At 44.3% G+C, this 19,262-nt stretch overlaps 1 protein-coding gene across 1 annotated transcript in view; it reads right to left on the bottom strand.

Moving 5' to 3' along the window:
• Positions 1 to 17,944, bottom strand: part of LOC125746659 (GDNF family receptor alpha-2-like) — a 52,847-nt gene extending 34,903 nt beyond the window's left edge. Inside the window, exons 1-2 of the mRNA XM_049020918.1 lie at positions 17,072 to 17,944; positions 11,766 to 12,080 (exon numbers count right to left, since the gene is read on the bottom strand). Coding sequence (XP_048876875.1) covers positions 11,766 to 12,080; positions 17,072 to 17,150 — 394 coding nt within the window. The 5' untranslated portion in view covers positions 17,151 to 17,944. The remainder of the gene's footprint in view (positions 1 to 11,765; positions 12,081 to 17,071) is intronic.
• Between the last annotated feature and the right edge of the window lie 1,318 nt (positions 17,945 to 19,262).

The following is a 19,262-nucleotide window of genomic DNA, read 5'->3' as shown; positions in this document are numbered from 1 at the left end:
CAGATCGGATCATATTACTCAGGTAATGATATGCTCTAAGCCTAATAAACAGTGAGACTGTTGCAGCGATTCCATCACTGTTGTGATGACACATTCGAGATGAATTCCAATTTAACGGCATTCGCGTTTTCATTCCCGTTTTGTTTTTTATCGCCATTTGCACTGCCATGAATATGCGGATGTGTTTTCACAGTGAAAAACTGATTGCTGAATAGATGATCTACAACAGGATTGTGTTACTGCTGAAGTCCTTGGGTTTCAAAGATAAGTTTAGAGTTTAAATAATCAGGCTTCTAATTTCTAATTCAAGTATTTTCCTTTTCTACCCCAATGTCCCAGTTCACCACAAAATAAATATATTACTTGTTTTTTCTAATTAGCAAAACTCCAAGACATGTGCTCACTGCTTGGAAAATTCCCTAGTTCTTAAAATGAAACGGTATGTGCAGTGTCCTACTACACATCCACCACAGGAAGGCCTGAACTTCTTGAACCACATACTGTTTATCAGAAGCCAGCACTGTTTCCCAGAAACAACTTCGAAGCAAAGAAAACAATGGTCTTAAAATAGCAATAATGAATGCAAGCAGAACTGGGAAACTTGCTAATTATGAGCTGAAGATAATTATAAAGTATTTACGGGAGAGAGGACAATATCAGGGCAACTCCCCAAGTAGAGAGGGAAGGTTATAAATGTGAAATACTGACAAACATGCATCACATATTGCACATATATCTTGGCTGCTGAGACGTGTTGTTTATGCCTTAGATCTGTGTCACCGTCAAATAACGTGAACCATACTGTACAGGGGGAGCGATTTAAATGTTTCAAAACATATATATGTTCACTGACCATGCATGTTTGCGAATTATTATACCAACAGCCCAGCTTCTTCAGTCACAGAACATCATGACACCTCCAGACTATTTATTTTGGTTTCATTCAGCATGACAGTAAGGTAACTGACTCTAGTACGTCAACTTGTCTCATGGCCCAATCATGTAAACTGATGGTTAAGCCATTACTTAATATTCATTAAGTTGAATATCATATGGTCTGGGTTTAAGGTTACATAAGTTGCACAGCCTTAGGAGAGGAGGCGACCGCAGCCATAGTTTGGTTAATACAGCTTTATTTTTCCTCAGACCAAGACGGGTACAAGGACAGTACTACCAGGTCACTGCCAGTACTGGATATGGATTCTTGGATATGCATTCTTCATTTTTTTTTTCAAAACACCATTGATGCCATCTATCAGTGCCTTCTCACAATCCCCCTCTATCATCCTCCTCTGGATTTCTCCCTGTGCCTCCTGTTAATCAGTTAATCACCAAATGTTACTCATCTCCTTGTCTGTTAGACGCTGCATACTCCACGCTCCTTAAAGATTGTTTACCTGACATTTCAGCCTCCACCTCACACCTAGCTAACCAATACCTCATTTCTGACATTGCCGAACTGGATCAGAAAGATTTTGCAGCCATCTGTTTTTAAAACGCCTGACTGAGATCTTACTTACAGACTGATTACATGATAGCTAAAATTTTAGAAAAGGCTGTTAGCTCTCCACCGCTAATCTGTTTAGCTTCCTGTAATCTTTATGATTCTCTTCCCATCAGATTTCTCTTTTCTTAGCACTGGAACAGCTCTCCTTAGTGTTGCTGCTGATTGTGGGACCGTGTTTGATACAATTAGACGTGATCTTCTACTCAGTCGTCTTTTAGTTGTTGGCAATACCAGCATGTTTCTCTCCAGCAGTTTACAGCTCAGTTCACTGAGACAATACATCATCTCACTTCAGAAAGACGAATCATGCAACCGTTTCTCCCACACAAGAGTTTTGGGCCCTTTATAATTCACATGTCCACCTAGGTCAAATAATTTGTCATCAACATGTGAGCTTTGTTGTCATGACGATGACATCATAGCTTCACACCTCCAGAGCTGTGGATTTGTTTGTCATTGTAGTGACTGCATATTTGAGTATGTACATTTGTAATACACTGACGCTTCATCCAGGATGCCCCTAGCCTCATGCCCTGGCTTCCTAGGATGGGCTCAAGAATCACCATGACCCTGCACTAGATAAGAAGTTATGGAAGATGGGTAAATTAATGCTTTAAAAATATATATTAACCTGCAGTGCATGATGAGATGTATTACTAATAAAATGCTCTGCTGCACATTACTGTATCTTTCCATCAAACCCCTTTAGGTAATAGAGGTCTCATTGCTCCTAAGCTGGAGAACTATGCAATATTTCCAAGCTTGGCTGAACAATGGTTACCCCATTGTTACATCATTTTGCTTAGTAGCAGAATTGGCCTAAGTTCATACTTCACATACTCTGTCATACGCTCTGCCACACTCAGTCATACTTCTCAACCATACTATCATACAAGAGGGAATAATGTGTGGGAGAAACACAGTGCAATGTGCAAGACAGTTTGATGTGTGTCTGAGTGTGGGAGTGAATGTATGTGAAAGGTCTGATATCAAGCAACAAGTTTTATAGTGTGTAACAGAGAATGCAATAGTATATGCATGTGAGTTTGATGTAAACAGAAACCATTGTGCATGAGTAGTTTGATTGACTTTGAGGTTTTCCATTTAAATTCACAGTTTCAGCACGTTCTCACTTTCAGTGCCAAAATCCTCCCCTAAGGCAAGTAGCTAATATCACAAACCTGTGTTATAGCCCCTTACAGTTATGTGACAAATTTTAACATTACCAATGTCAGGGCTGAATGATCGTCACTCCATGAAATGAAATATTCCAGAAGCTCAAAGTCCATTTTCTGTTATTGACTCTCCAATATACTCATCCGAGCAGGGAAATGATGGTGAAAACTGCCAAGACAACATATGTTGTATTGTAGTAGTATACTACCTGATGCTAGACAGTAGGGGTGGGCGACATCACCTCAAATTATCATGGTATTTTTCACTTTTGGACGGTATTATATCACGGTATTACTCTTTTAAGGTTTTGGGAGGATTAGCACGCCCTGACTCTTAATATAAATTAAAGGAATATTTATTGCTAATGTATTATGTGCACTTTAACTGCTAATTTACACTTTAATTACAGTTGGGTATGGGCGGTTTTATTTCGAAAAGATACAAAAAAGGGACATAAGTGATTTGTTTTATAATTCTGGGAGTAACAACGCAAAAGGAACAACAAGCTGCTTCAGTCAAAAACAGTGAATTTACTTTTGATTTCAAACAAAACACAGGATTGCCAAACTTGGTCAGCTGTCTGGAGTGAGATTTTCGATTCAAGACAAGTCTGCACACCTATTTACATGTATGTAACAGTTTTCATTTTTACCGTGTAAATGGTCTGTAGGGCAAACTACCTTTTGATGTTGCTAATCTTTGTTTATAATGGAGTGACATAGATTTGCTATATTCTTGCGTGAGAGTCTGAAAGCGTGAGTGTCATGCTGGATGCCTGAGAGTTGGCAACCCTGAAAACATACGGTTTTTTATTGTTTCACCTGAGTTGATTTGTATAAAATAATAAGTTTATACAGTTGTTAAATAACGTGAACTTTGACAAACATGAAGTCACCAGTAAACTACACCTATTTATCCAGCATTTCATAAATTACATACTGCGTTTCAAAACTTTTAAGGGTCATGATTTCAGGGCACAGCAGCTGCCCTGCTAGCAAGCTTAGAGCTTTTTGGTTGAGGGTGTTAGACTCGCCGCTGTTATTTACACTGATGGCACATTAGCGCAAACAAAAGGGCTGCATATGACAAAGTACATCTTGCTTGGAGATTAAAGGAGTTTGATGTTCATTGGTCTGGGAAATGTGAGCTTCCAGAGTTAGTTGGGTAGTTGTGCTTCTTACCACGCAACTTGCATGAAGGCAGCGGCGTGTACTTATGCTGATTTAATGAATATGTTTAACTTTTTAACTTGCTAATATATATAAGTAACCAGGTTATTTTGTTTAATGTGCATAATTACATAAAATCTGTTTATTTTGAATTCGTTCATTTGCTACCGCCCCGCACAGCGCAGATTACACACATATCCCCTGCTCTTAGTTCCCTGCCCTGGCTTCCTGTTACGTTCAGGACCGACTACTGAGTTCTCCTACTTAAGGCACTTAAAGGTCTAGCACCTGCCTACCTAACAGAACTAATTCAAGTCTACAAACCACATCGTCTGCTCGGATCACAGAATGCAGGTTTCCTTGTCATTGTGGTAAAGCATATTGCGGTATGGTTTGCAGCTCGCGAGCTCATATTCGGGATGCTGACCTGATACTTCAGTTTAGCTTCCTCACAACTTAATACGTAACACACCCCAACCATGGCTGCTGGTGCTGCTATACATGTCATTTTTGTCTACTGTGCTTGTCCATTAGTGTATCTCTGCATGTTCTGACCCTCCTTCCTCCCTGCCTTCCCTCCCACATGTCCGGACGGTGCCTGGGGTGGGCCCATCTGAGCTTGAGTTCTGGTTCAGTTCCATGGAAGGGTGACATTGTGGATGTGACTTACAAACTCTAACATCATGGGTGCAGATTTTAATCTGCCACCCAACACAGGCCGGCATGGAGAATTAACTCATAGATGGACTTTGGCTGTGACCTCGACCACGGTTTACACCTTGCTTTTAGTAAGCATGCCATTCTCATTTTTCTGTAATGTTAGCATGCCTGGGGGGGCAGCCAGCTGACCTTGGACCCTGAGAGGGTTTTTTCCTCCTTACTAAGGAGTTTTTTTGTTCCTCTCACTTCCGCCATCTGGTTTTTTACCTTTCATTTCTTTCTTCATTTTCCCCTGTTTTTGAGTTATTCTGTCTTAATGATGTTACTGTAATATATTACAACATACCCCTGTAAAGTGCCTTGTGGCGACTCTCTGCTGAAAGGCGCTATATAAAAATCAATTTCATTGAATGTATATACATTAATCCTCTTTCATAAACATGTGTTCTTCATGTCGCGAGAACCCCTCCCACCCCAGAGATATATAATCTCTCTGCCATGTCATTAAAATTCCACCGAGTACAGTGGTTCTCTCTTGAGCTCCATGACTGGTCAGTAGTGGGAACTCTGGTTCAACTACTGCAACGGGAAGAGAAAATCCCATGCTGTGTTTATGTATGTTGTGGTTTCCCCCATCACATGTGTTCTCCACACGGTGTTCATCGTCATGGTGACTGTATTCTTTATCCTGTACTGTATTGTTACAAACACCCACAACCTTAATTATGCCTTTTTTAATTAGCAGGCTACTTGTTGAAAATAAACCTCCAAGAGAATCTCTGAATTTATATATTTAATTTCTGTTACCAGCTCACCACTCAAAAGTGTATTTCTTTTTTTTTTAATTAAGCCAGCAGGATGCGTGGAATTTGATTTAAGAAAAGATTTCATATTATTACTATCCTGACTGCCAGCTTGAATGTGGTGCACTGTGGAAATGGGGGTTTTCCATTAATGTGACTGAGCGGGGGGGGGGGTGGGGGCAGGGGGGGGGGGAGGAGCCATGCTTACTAGCTGTATCATTCAGACTATCCCAGTTGAAGAATCACCTCAGTACAGACCCACCCCCGCCTATACAATACTGTCACTCTTTTTTGTGGTGTACCTGTTCTGGGTTTTGTTTAATAACTTTTGTTTGAATAATAACTTATTGCATAATAAGAGAAACCAGGCTTGGAAATCCCAAAATAGGGGATTGGGGGGGGTTACTGTGTACGGGTTAATTGATTATATCCCATCAAGTTAAACTAGGTAAACAGGTAGAGTAAATCCCACGCACCCATCCATCCATCCATTCGCTGAAGCCACTTATCCCGTTTAGGGTCTCTGGGGGTCCGGAGCCTATCCCATAGGCTTCAGGTGCAAGGCAGGGAACAACCCAGGAGGGGGCACCAACCAATCGCAGACCCCATACACTATTAAATTAAAATACTCGTTTCTCCCAGATTGAATGTGGTGCACCAGGAGAAATTGAGATGTTCCTCTGAGCAGCAGTCTCCCACTCTGAAAGGCATGGTTAGCATTCAGCACTGGGCCCCCAAAACTATAGGCCAAAGTTCTCTTAGTAGTAGTGTTTGGATTGTGGCACTTTCCTGTAGCTGGAGAACAGGTCATATACTGTATTAGAACCTCAATGTACATGCACTCTTCTTATGTTCCATTTTGTACAATTCTGACTCTTTACATCCCCACAACTGCTGATGACATCATTTATATGACCAGGTGGTATAATACTGCAAAAAAACATGTTATAGTGATTTATTACTTAGCGTTATTTAACCAAGGAAATTTTTTGATATCAAGATCTCTTTTACAGACGAACCCTGGCCAAAATGACGGCGTGAAATGGTAAAAGTACCAGTAACGATAGGATGAAAAGCCGGACGAAAATCGAGGGAAGTAAAAAGAGAGGAAAATATCACCCTTTTCTTTGTCCTACATCTTCCCCCCACACCAAACTAAATGTAATGTGACCGTTTCGGTGGGACTGCAGGTTCTGTTTGCATCAGTGCAATTTATACCCTGTCTGGCTGACTTAATACTGAAAAACAACAGAGGAGTATTAGGAACTCCATCAATAATGTATCACATCTGCACATTAGATTATAGAGAGAGAAAACTTCCAATGAGGCCTGTTACTGCAGGAAGACTCACAAGCTGTTTCCATTTGGGGGACCTGCTTTAAGACCGTATAGAGGAAATGACATGTCCTTTTCGTGTCGAACTATCAGACGTATTTGTATTACAGATCACAGAGCATGCACACACTTTTTAAATGGCAGGTTTGTCCAGCCATTCCTTAATATCAAAGCTACATTATCTTTCATGTGCTTCTGCAAAACGCGTTTCTCCCATAATGCCTAGCGGCTCTTCGTTCTCGCACAAGCCCATCATGCTTTGCATTGTTTGTTTTCAGGTCTGACCACTCACAGCTCTCATTAAATTAAGCTCGAGTGGCACTCGCGGGACGCCATGTGGGCACTGATTATTTTAATTTTTGCCCCTCTCCCCATATGAAGGAAGCCTTAAAACTTGCCACTTGACAGTTCTAGCATCATTAAGGCTGATTCACGCGGTTTCAAGGACATCGAGATAAAGTACTGGGCCGAATCACTATTTCAGCGCTGATGTGGGCGAACCGCAGGCTTTCTGATGTGCATTCAGATTGCACTGACACAAGTCTGCCTCCTTTAATCATGACGCCGCATTCGGCCAGTCGCTCAGCATCTCCGCTCGCCGTTTTCATGGCCATATAAATCAAACTGAAATTACAACTCCTTGTCTTGGCCCCATTCAGAGCTAATTGGGATGCAGGAGGAGACGGGGGAAGCAGCAAGCTGCATAATTAATCACCCCATGCTCTGAGCGCCTGCTAAATATTTCCTCGGATATCGCAGATTCTCCGGCGAAGGAGGCAGGCGGGTTTCCTATCTGGAGCGCCAGCAAGCAACACAAAATGAGCAAAGTGACACTGGGGACGGTAGCTTAAAGATTCTGCTTTTCACCACAAATTTGTGTGCTGTAATCTCCAGAGGACCGATCCTGGGAGATAAATATTCCTCAGTATAACATTATGTATGGCTTGACTATTAAGCAAATACGTAAGTAAAACATTACAAAGATTATATTCAAAGCGCATATTGTTTGTTCCAATTCATTCCTTTATTGCTCTTTAAATCACATTTATTTTTTTTACTAATTTCTTAACTGCTTTCTAACTCATTGTCCTAACTTACAAAGCCATCTCACAATAGCTTGAATGAAGTCATCATGTAGATGAGGACCTAACCTCTGCTTGAGGAGCAGATGAACTGGAAACTGAGAGGTAACCCAAGGACCGGGCCGGCTCCAAAGCAGCCCCCAGTAAAGCACACGCCAGTGTTCAGAGAACCATTAACACAGCAGCTTCAAAGGATTTCCCCAAAGAATAATGTGCCCGGAATACGTATAAAGAGGAAAGCACCACACACAGAGTTCTGGTCAGTCACAGGCATGGGGCAAAGTGTCATTTCAGTTTTAAAAAACAAGTATTTAATATTAATACTAGTTAATATTAACATCTAATATAATCCATACATTTTCCGAGTTGGGCTGCAGAGGGCCGTAGAGTAATTAAACAGTTACCAAATGTTTTCTGCATAAGCAGTTTTATATAGAGAATTTTTTTTTTTTTTTAAAAAGCGAAGTTTTTAAAGCGACTCATTAAAGAAACCAGGTCGTTTTTCATCTCTGTGAGTCACACTCTGCCTATACCGTAGATATTTTAATTACAGATCTGCAATGTATTTTTTATTTTTTTTTGAGGTTCTTTGAATCGGTATCGACACTGATCCAGGCCTATTTGGCGGATCGCGTATTGGCCATATGTGACCGATCCAAATCCGATACTTATTCAGTTTCCGGCAGTCTGTAAAATGGTAGCTCTTGTGTCTTGTTAAATCCATTTGTACAATCGCACAACAGCCCTTTCTGGTTTATTCCATTTTTTTCGGCTAAGAACATCAGATAAGCATAAGAACACATGCTATATTAAAACATTAAAAGTGAGAAGAGCTCTTGTATTGGAATCTGTGTCAGACTTTTTGACTAGACCCAGTATTTAAAATTATACAGCCAAAAGATGGTCAGGAAGATAAAAACCTTGTTTTTTATAAAGCTGCTTTATCTAGTCAGATGCCATTTCTGGACGTATTACATTTGTCTTAATTGCACTGTAATGGTGTTAAGAAGACTAATACTGTTGTTAAATCACACTTACAATACGTTACTATGAACACTTGTGGCCGGACCTTGCTCCATGTGCTACCTGGCCTAGACTGGTGGTTGGAGTCATTACTGTTCAAGGAAGAAGACAGAGACAGAAGAAAAATGGCAAAATAAATGAAAGTGCAGAGCAATTTTTAGTACAGTACTGCGAGTCCATTGGCCTGTATTTCTGAAAAGAATTCATCACATCCTGAAGCAGAAGTAGGTTGAAATTAGCTGCATACTTAGCTTACAGTTTAATGATATCCAGTTTTAAATAGCAGGGCAATTTAAGGAGGTATTTGAGGTTAAATACCATGCTATATCTACAGCTGTTGTTCCAATAGCATTACAGAACCTGACCCTGTAATCTTCCTCTTCATCCCACTCCATTGTGCCATCTATTTCCTGGCATCCAGAACATCCCACAGGATTTAAAACCTACGTCTCACAGCTTGGTTGCCGTGACTGGGACTTTGACCCTTGCTACTCTAGAGGATAAAAACTCTCGCGTGGTATCCCTCAAACTGTGCAAGCTCCTTAGCGCTCCGTGACAAAGATCCGGGTCAGAGCAGAAGATGTGAGGAGCAGCCAATTCCACGGCTGGCATTTAACTGCTGCTGTCAGCCGACCGAAAAATACATCGGCGTCAATGTTCTTCGAGGCTCAGGTGGAGAGTAACGTTACTGCCGCCTCAGTCTGAAAACACCACTTGGCAACTTTCTCAGTTCTTCCATTCAGCAGAGACAACCACTGTTCTGTCCCTTTGTCTAGTTTTTTTTTTCAATACAAAAGAGCCAAACGGGTGACCAGTGTCTTTATCTTCTGTCTGAACTGAAATTCATGTCTGTTTCCATGTTGGCAAATAAAGCTCGTTAACAAATGGGTGCAGATATGGAGCAGCCAATAAACTGTGTGTGAGAGAGAATGTAGAAGGCAAGGCTGAGATTCTATGGTGGGGTTTGGGCATGTGCTTCCAGGGATGCTTGAGGGGTAATTATTTGAATAGGAAAATGTTACCTTGTGTTTCCTTTAATCTAGTCCTGTTGTTTTCAGCTTTTAACATTTATTTAATGAATGTCCGTTGGGGGAACAAGATTTGCGTCTCTTGACAAAACTTAATGTTCGTTTCTGCGGCCTTCCGCCTAGGTACTCCCGGCAGCTCGATTACGAGCCCTGCATTCTTCTGTGTGCCGGTTTCACGCTGAGATTTCGAAATCAAACCAGACATATGGCCAGCACACGTGTGTCAAGTTCAAGGAGGCAGCGACTTCATCGCAGCCTCTCTGTCCCGGACGCTTTCGCAGACACAAGCCCCGCTCAGCCACTGCTCTTGGAGAAGCTCAGCTGTGCACTGATCTCTCGGGCCCAAGGGCCATCTGTGCGACGCAGCGGGCCATTAAGCGGTCCCTGAACGGAACACCGGGCTCACGGTAATTCTTAGCCTCCAGACTTGCCGCCTCCACCATGCACTTCAAATTCAGCTGGGCCAGAGTTTCCCGCGATAAAAAGACATTGGCCCTCTGCCGACAACGCCCCAGTAAGCGCTTCAAAAAAGGCTCCCTTTGTTTGAGAATGTGACTGATACAAGCACCATTCCATTGCCCCCTCCATCACCCACCCTCATTTTATTTTTATTTACCTAAAACTATTTTGGCTAAGTGAACAAAGTGGGACATGGTGTTATTTGCTGGATGACAGGGCCTGGGGGCGGCAGCGTGGGAGAGCCGACTGGCTGAGCTCTAAGCTCCAGTCTGATTCAGCACCACAGCAGCAGACAGCTCCCGACCCAGTGGCCTCTGCCGGCTCTGTTTCCATAGAACCTTTCAGTCCTGGCACCTCCTGGACTGAGGCCAGGGCTGGCACCACAATTAGCGCCTGGGGCGGCTCTCCAACCTGGAGGGCGTCTGAACGATGCTGAGATGTAACAATAAACAAGAGCCCCCTGAAGGTCAGATAATCACGCTGCGGGAGACAATTCCACTTCTCTCCATTGGCCTTCAGAGAGTGACACGGGGAGATCTCTCATGATTGGCTGACTGAGCATTTTCCAACGAATATATGCATTCGTAGTTCGGGTCTGCCAACTGTGTAACAGACTCCTAATGGTAATACTCTCTCTTTGTTGCCTGTCACACTTAACAAGCTTTACCAGCCTTAGCTGCTGGGGATTGGGGTGGAGGGGGGGCTGGTTTGGACCCTGTTGTGAGGTGGGGGGGCAGAGCCAGGCAGACCATCTAGCCCTTGGCTCACTGGCAGATGTTTATGAAGGCAAATAGCTCAATATGATGATGAACAATGTGTACCCATCAATTTTTACTATGATATGAACATTAAAGGCAGGTGTCTTATACAAAGCATTTACCTAACAGAAGTATTAGCATAAATGCTGGCCTCATGACGATGATATTCATCTCATAACTGATACTACTGCAGTCAACGCCGAAAGGTTACAGGCTAAAGCTCCTTTCCTGAATATGGCTGTGGAACCTTCATCAAAGTTTCTAACCTGCATTGCTATGTAGCGTTGTTTTTTGCTACTCGGAATTAACAATGGCTCTGACGCCTGCAGGGCGCTACGACGACCCCTGTGCATCTCACTCTAAGACGCCGCAGAGGTGTGTGCATAGCAGTGTCCAGAAAGGCCCTGCGATGATGCTGCCGTAAACACATCGCCATCTGAAATACCACAGGCGACAGCCGCCGGCCGGCACCAGAGGATGCGTCAGAAGTAACGCACACACGCGCACACGCACACACACATGCACGCACAAATACACAGGTCTGTAATGATATCTTTGTGGAGACCATCCATTCATTTCTATGGGCAAAACCCTAATTGCAAAAATGACGACCTTAACCAGCCATAAGTAAGCAAACAAAACATAAGACTTTTAGTTTTTTGATTGCAGTCACAGATTTTTATGAAATTGAGTCTCCCCTTGGAATGGTCCCCACACCGTCAGAATAGCAGGTCTGTATCACACTGTAAGGACGCACGATCTTACCTTCGGTCAGGCCCATGTGGATGCTCCAGTAATTCAGGAGACACTGCAGCTCTTTCTTCATGCCCCTCCTGCAGCGGCAGTCGTACAGCGGGCTGTCCTGCAGCACCTCCAGGGCCACCTGACACTCGCGGTTGGCCAGCATGGTGCTGCGGTCGCGGCCCACCAGACACTGCCGCATGATGCGGTAGCGCGAGCTGCACTGGGGGCTCTGGTTGCACATGTCGCTGGCCCGCACGCAGTCCATGGGGGCCCTCCAGCCGTGGGCCCCGGCCCCCGGCAAGGCTGAGGTAAGGGCCAGGGAGAACACAACTTCCTCTGAGGGGAGAGAAGGAGGAGAGGCATGGGTGGGGATGATAGCGTCAGCGCTTTTACCGGCTGCAGAATTAGGGCTGTCATCTGTTTTTTGTGTGCGTTTTGCAAGTTGCCTTTTCGGAAAATTGTGACAGCTGTGATTAATGATGTGTTAATCACCTATGAAAAATTACACAGTGGTTCAGCAGAACTAAACCTGAAAATTGCAGGCCCAAAATCACAGAACTGGAAATGCTGTTGCATCTTCGAGCAAGGTGTCTAATTTGAATTTCTAAAAAAAAAAATTATTTAAAAATGTAAATTCCCTTAGGTAAGAAAAAACTGAACCAGTAGTTACAGTTACATTGTATAGGCTGCAGTTACAGTAGCTAATAATCCTGCATAGCTATTGTAGCACTAAGTGTGGACATGGCTGTACATTTGCAGTCACGACGTTCATGCTAACTGCGCTGCTCACTTACAGTACGCACACTTTACAGCTGTCATCTGAAAAACCTGCAGAAGTTCACCTTGGGCACACATGGACCTGAACTGTTCAAGACTAGCACCTCAACTAGAGGGTGACATTTTGGAGCTTGAGTGGTGTATGGATTTAACACACTTTGCTGAAGGTTCATTTGATCTCCTGCATGCATGCTGCTGTGTTGTAGGATTTAGTCCACAGTTGGATTTTAAGACGAATCCAGAGTCTCAAACTTAACTAGCTGTTTAACAGATATCGTCTGCCAAATCCTACAAAGAGGTCTGCATATTTAAACGGCAAAGTTTACCAGTCTAGACTGTGCGCCAGTTACCTTTGGTTGATTGGCTGGCACAGTGATCCTTTCAGTTTTAACCCAATTAAATGGCTGGATATTTTACTGGAGCAATGCAAGTTGAGTACCCCTGACCAAGGACACAACAGCAAGGCTCTTCCTGACACTGGACAGACAACTGGCATGCCTCATTCTGTACATTGGCAACTACAAGTCAAATCAAGTCAACTGAGCATTTGTGCACCATACTGTTTACTATGAATGTGTTTATAATGCATCATGCCAGGTCCAAGGTGGTCACTCGAAATATGCTCAATTTGGCTGGTAGTAAGGGGGTTTACCACCTGCATCCTGACTGGGACTGGCAGTTCGCGAAGTGTGCCATGATCCCATTATGTCAGCGAAGGAATCAGGTGGGAGCCACTTGAGGAACAGCACTGCCCACCCCTGCCACAGCCAATCAGAGCTGCAGATAGAACGGCATTCTGTCACCATGGTGACAGAAGGCCACATTAACATGATGCCTTACCACATACGGTGAAGCAAACATGGCAGGTTGCCAACAGCAATAAGCTCCCCCAATGCCATTCTGTGATTATTGCTTCCTGACCCAAAGTGCTTTTAGGTCATTGTACACCTGATGGCCGGGCTCACATCCGAATAGAAGCGTATCACAGGATTTTATGAAACAAATCATCTCAGGTTAACTATCAGTGGAAGTTTTGGTAGGAGAAGATTTTTCCTTTAACCACCAAAAATAGCTTCAAGTGCCTTTATGCAAGCATCTGCTTGCTTAAGTGTTTCAAAAAGCTGGACCACTTCACAGGCCTTCAAACGGCACATTTTCACATGCCTTCAGTACTCAAACTGTATTTTTCTTCATTTCTGGAATAAGGAGCCTGGCACAAGGAGTTAAAATGCTTTCTTGAGGTGCCCTAAAGAAAGGGAGTGGGTTGGGATGGCAGATGAAAGTCTGTCAACTAGAGTTAAAAATAAAAGTCTCTGGCTGAAATGTTACAAAGCACGATTGTCTTATCACTGACTGTGCTCATCTGAACCCGTCACACCCCGTCTCCCAACCGAAAGCCCATGAACATACTGCAATTACAGTACACAGAGCACCCCAGGCTGGTCCACAATTCACGTGAAGACTGGGTAAGAGGCTGTATTTATAACCAAATGGTTATTAGCTCATATACTATAAAAGAACGAGCTGTATCCTTGGCCAGTCATTTGCCCGTCAAGTCCACTTCCAGCAACCTCCAGTCACTGGGAAGCACTGGACTCAGGGCAGGGCAGCCCCTGGTCAGAGTGCCAGTGGCGGGGCACCCCTTGGTCAGAGTGCCCGTGGCGGGGCACCCCTGGTCAGAGTGCCCGTGGCGGGGCGCCCCCTGGTCAGAGTGCCAGTGGCGGGGCGCCCCCTGGTCAGAGTGCCAGTGGCGGGGCGCCCCCTGGTCAGAGTGCCTGTGGCGGGGCGCCCCCTGGTCAGAGTGCCCGTGGCGGGGCGCCCCCTGGTCAGAGTGCCAGTGGCGGGGCGCCCCCTGGTCAGAGTGCCCGTGGCGGGGCACCCCTGGTCAGAGTGCCCGTGGCGGGGCGCCCCCTGGTCAGAGTGCCAGTGGCGGGGCGCCCCCTGGTCAGAGTGCCAGTGGCGGGGCGCCCCCTGGTCAGAGTGCCTGTGGCGGGGCGCCCCCTGGTCAGAGTGCCCGTGGCGGGGCGCCCCCTGGTCAGAGTGCCAGTGGCGGGGCGCCCCCTGGTCAGAGTGCCCGTGGCGGGGCGCCCCCTGGTCAGAGTGCCCGTAGCAGGGCTGTCAGACATAAACGGACCCTCTGGCACAATCACACACCAAGGTCAAACTGTAGCTGCAGATTCTCCTGAGCCCCACGCATGCACAGAGACGCAGACACACCACATCTGTCCAGCTGGGTAGCCCTGGAGACGAGAAGGCAGTGACTGAGACTGCCAAGACTGAGAGTCTGCTAAATGATGAGGCACTTAAACAGTGAGGACAACAAGGAACAGCACTGGATCTGGTTAACAATGACCCCCCCCCCCCATTCCTCCAGGCGGGGCTATGTGGGACACTGTGACTAAGTGACTTTGTGTGTGCCTGTGGGGGTGGGGTTAACACTCAATTGGTGTTGAGGTTTCACCCTCCTATTCAGATCAGCTTTAATCAGTTCGAATGCTGGGGTAAAAAAAACCTACACAAATTATTGCACAATAATTCCTGTTTTTAAATGTATACTATTTTTGCAATTATTTAATTACTTCCTGTATGTGGAACTGTGGTCTTGGGGGAGCGTTATCTCATGCCACTGTAGGCTATACTTGTACATAAATGGTGTAATAGTAAAGCCCACTTTACTTGATTTTCTGAGCTGTTGTTGATTGCTTTAATTTAACTCGCTTTATTTGCCGTCGACTTTTTAATACGTCATTTACTTCCCAGGATTTCGGTCTTTTCAGTTGGTTTTTAATGCATTTCATGGCTTTTCACCCTCACTGAGCATCTTTTTCGCCTCTTTGTATTATTTCTCCTCCAGTTACTCCCTCCTCGGTTAACTGCTATTCTACGCGCCCATCCAAATCCCTGCGGCGATTCATTTACCCTACCGCAAACGTCTCTTTCTGTTGCCTTTACCAAACTTTTAAGTGGCAATTCAGTCACGAAAAGCGCTTAACAATATAACATCTGATTGAATATGAATAATTCCCCACCTTTGATAATGACATTATCGCTTGCAGGTTCCGCATATAGCGCCAAAAAATGAAAGAGAGAGAGATTCTAGACCCAAAGCAATACAATTAATTACCTTCAGCTTTTCCCCCATTCAAGCAATCAGTCATAGAGCCGAAATTGTCGGAAGCTCAGTTTGCACGCGGGAACACCTCTATTGCCCGCAGGGCACTGTCTTGGGAAAAATATTAGCTTAAATCAATAGTAAAACCGTATTGTACCTTATCAGAACAATTACTGCTGTAGCTGGCTGGGTATACAATATAAGTGACACTGATAACATAAGTAAAGCACATGCAATTCCATAAATTAAAAGTACATGTAACTTTTCTAGGGTAACCAATAGCTGTACGCCAGCGACGCCAGCAGGTCTGGGTGCAAAATGCAGGATTTATTGCAGCTGTCTAAAGGTGTCCGTTTAATCTGCAACTAGGAAGAAGGTGTCGTTACTAACTCCATGTCGGACTAGTCTTCAGCGGCTTGGAGAAAATATATTTCTTTCTATGAGATACCATTATAATAAAATCTTTTCCTAACAAAATTGACTAAACCAGCCACACGGGTATTTCGGTTTGCAGAAATATGTCTTTTTCTCCCCCTGCATAAGATCTTCACATAACAACACAGACTCACCACCATAAGAGACTGCCAACATTTTGCTATCCTGACTAATATTACGTGACAAACGTTACATAATAAGACCTAATAATGTAGGCTACTTGCTTGTGCATAAAAATAGTGTAGCCCACAGTGGACAGCGGCATTGATTGAGGAGGAGGAGGTGTCTCCCCCCCCTGTCGTCCCGAAGGTCTAATCCCCCCTCACTCAAGTGGTGTTGGCCAGATTTCACGTTGCTTTTTTTCATTCTGTCGGTTCTATCAAACGAAGGACGCGTGTGTCACATCACGGGACACCACGTTAAATGTCTCTCTACTCCGACTCCACTTCTGCACATTAGTATGAAGGGAGGATCGGTAGGTGACCGGATCGCGACGCACATTCGCTCCGTCGCTCAGTCACAGCTTGAGCGCATCCAAAACGTCCCGTGTTTGCGATGGACGCTCAGTCAAAGCACAATATAATAAGAAAATATATTTTCAATAAATGGGCAAACGGGGTGAGTGGTGAACATAACAAATTTGCGGCGTAATACACTTTTGATAAGGTAAAGAACAAAATAAACTAACGTAACAGGGCTATTCATGACCATAACCGGGTGGATCTGATTACCTCAAATGAAGGTGTAAAACGGTACCCTTAATAATGACAGTAAAAATAAGTCTAAGACATATTTAAATACAAGTTGTAACAACATTTCTAAAAAAACAATACCTATAAATACTGGCTGAAGGGCAAATTTCACTTTAAAACAATAAAGCGAAAACGTGCTCAATATTTAAGTGAACTGATGGTGTTTTGCGAAACGGAAGATTAAAGCATAAACCATTTTGCCGTTTGTAAAAAATGCGTCCGAGCTTTCGCGCGAGCCGAAATACACTTACCTAATAAGAGCAAGACGCTGAAAATGTTCGTAAAAAACATGATAATTCCAATGGCGTGAAAATCTAAATATCCAAGCATCGCATCCACGCTGTTCCTGTAACTGCGCGCAAAAACGCGTCCCCCTAATAATCCAGCGCTCCGGGAGGGGGAATAAACTTCACCGCTGTGCGAAAGTGAAGCAATTCAGTTTCAGATTCCAAGAGGAAGGTTCCGCTTCGCAATGCACCGCCTAAACATCTCTTCGGACCTTCAACGCCAGTCTCCGGACGAAAAGGCAGATGCGGCATTTAAATGTACAACAGCCACCTCTATCGTTTGATGATCGGGCTTCGATCGCGTATTATCCGCCTTATAATGAAGATCGCGGCTGTGAAGGACTCGAACTTCGTGCGGCAGAGCAACGCAGGCTGACTGATGAATCTGGGCTGAAAACAGGGAGAAAAACTTATCTCGCTCTTTTTTTTCACGATTGAGTTTAGTTGGAATATGACGTAGAAATCAAAATGTACTTGAAAGGGCAAACTTTTTAAATTAATGAAGCGTCTAAAAGAGTGGTGAATGTGCGCGTCTTCTGGAAAGCTAAATATTTTCCATGGTAGATACCGGTGCTCATTCTCACCATCCTTATGTGAAAGAGAGAAGCAAAGAAGAGCAGTCATAGAGCGATCTGCTCAGCATATCCATAGGTTTGCGAAAGCAGCCGTACGGAGTGTAAATCGAGTCAACTGTCGAATAACAAACGTGGTTTGTTCACGTCTCAGCGACACCAACCCAGTGTTTTCTGTACTGCAAAGTGGGTCTAATGGCTTTAATACTTTTTTTTTCTTCCTGTCGGACAGAAGTTGCAGCTCGTGTCCCCGGGCTCCGCCGCTCGACGTCACCGCGAACGCAGCATTTAGTGCACTAGTTGGCGCTGACACTGGCCGTCATAGGCGGTCCGACGCTGGAACGCATCAGCAGCAGTGCGCGTGTTTAACCCCCACAGCCAACAGTACGTTTTTCGGTAGCACATCCCAAAAGCAAAATAAAATAAATTAGATAGATAGATAGATAGATAGATAGATAGATAGATAGATAGATAGATAGATAGATAGATAGATAAGCATCTACAATAATGTCACATATTTACACATTCCCAAAACCTTGAGTCTTTACACATGTTTTTACCACTACTACTGTGATTTAAGAATTGCTTACTTATATATTGTGTATGTGTGTGTGTGTGGGGGGGGGGGGGGGGGGTCATGGGTTGCATATATCACATTTGGGGAACAAAATGTACCCAAAGTGTGGTAAAACCTGAAACTTCCTTACTTACACTTCTTCAGGTCCCCATTTGGATAACCTCAATATTATAAAAATCCATCCATCCATTTTCCAAACCCCTTATCCTACTGGGTCGCGGGGGGTCCGGAGCCTACCCCGGAAGCAATGGGCACGAGGCAGGGAACAACCCAGGTCGGGGGGCCAGCCCATCACAGGGCACATTATAAAAATCTGTGAATGCACTCAAAAAAGTAAAAGTGACAAAAGTCTTGTATTTTGGTTGATTACTGATGGTTAAGGTTAGGGTTGGGTAGGGGTTAAAGGAGTCGTGACTGGGATTAGGATTTTTCCCATAGAAACGGTGCCCATTTAGATAGGTAGACCAACTTGTGTGTGTGTGTGTGTGTGAGTGTGTGTGTGTGTGTGAGAGTGTGTGTGTGTGTGTGAGTGTGTGTGAGTGTGTGTGTGTGTGTGTGAGTGTGTGTGCGTGTGTGTGTGTGTGTGTGTGTGTGTGAGAGTGTGTGTGTGTGTGCTCCCTGAGAGGGTCTTACGCTGTCCTTCCTCTAAAGGTGCACTTTTGAAGGGTCCCTCACATCTCAGTTTGAAATGCATCCAGCTAATTAGACGCACACATCTTAATTTGCGGTTCTGCTGACTCCTCTGAAGCCTGCTGTGGGCCGAGCAATTTCTCTGCTGGTACCTGGAGTAGAAAGTGGGGCAGCCAAATGTCCACGGGTTTCCTCGGAAGAGAAAAAAGTGCATTATAGAGCCATAGAGGGGCGACGGAGCACAACTGTAAATTGTCGCGTGGCTTCTTAGTTTGTGGACACAAAGACGACCAAAGCGACTGAGGTCGCCTAGAGAACGTAGATTGTAAAAATGTTGGAAGTGCTGCTTAGTTGTATGAAGTTACTTTGAGGTAAT

This window comes from Brienomyrus brachyistius, chromosome 7, assembly GCF_023856365.1.
Source record: "Brienomyrus brachyistius isolate T26 chromosome 7, BBRACH_0.4, whole genome shotgun sequence".
NCBI classification, from domain to species: Eukaryota; Metazoa; Chordata; class Actinopteri; order Osteoglossiformes; family Mormyridae; genus Brienomyrus; species Brienomyrus brachyistius.
The sequence above is the reverse complement of the archived record's forward strand: the minus strand, read 5'-3'. Positions and strand labels throughout refer to the sequence as shown.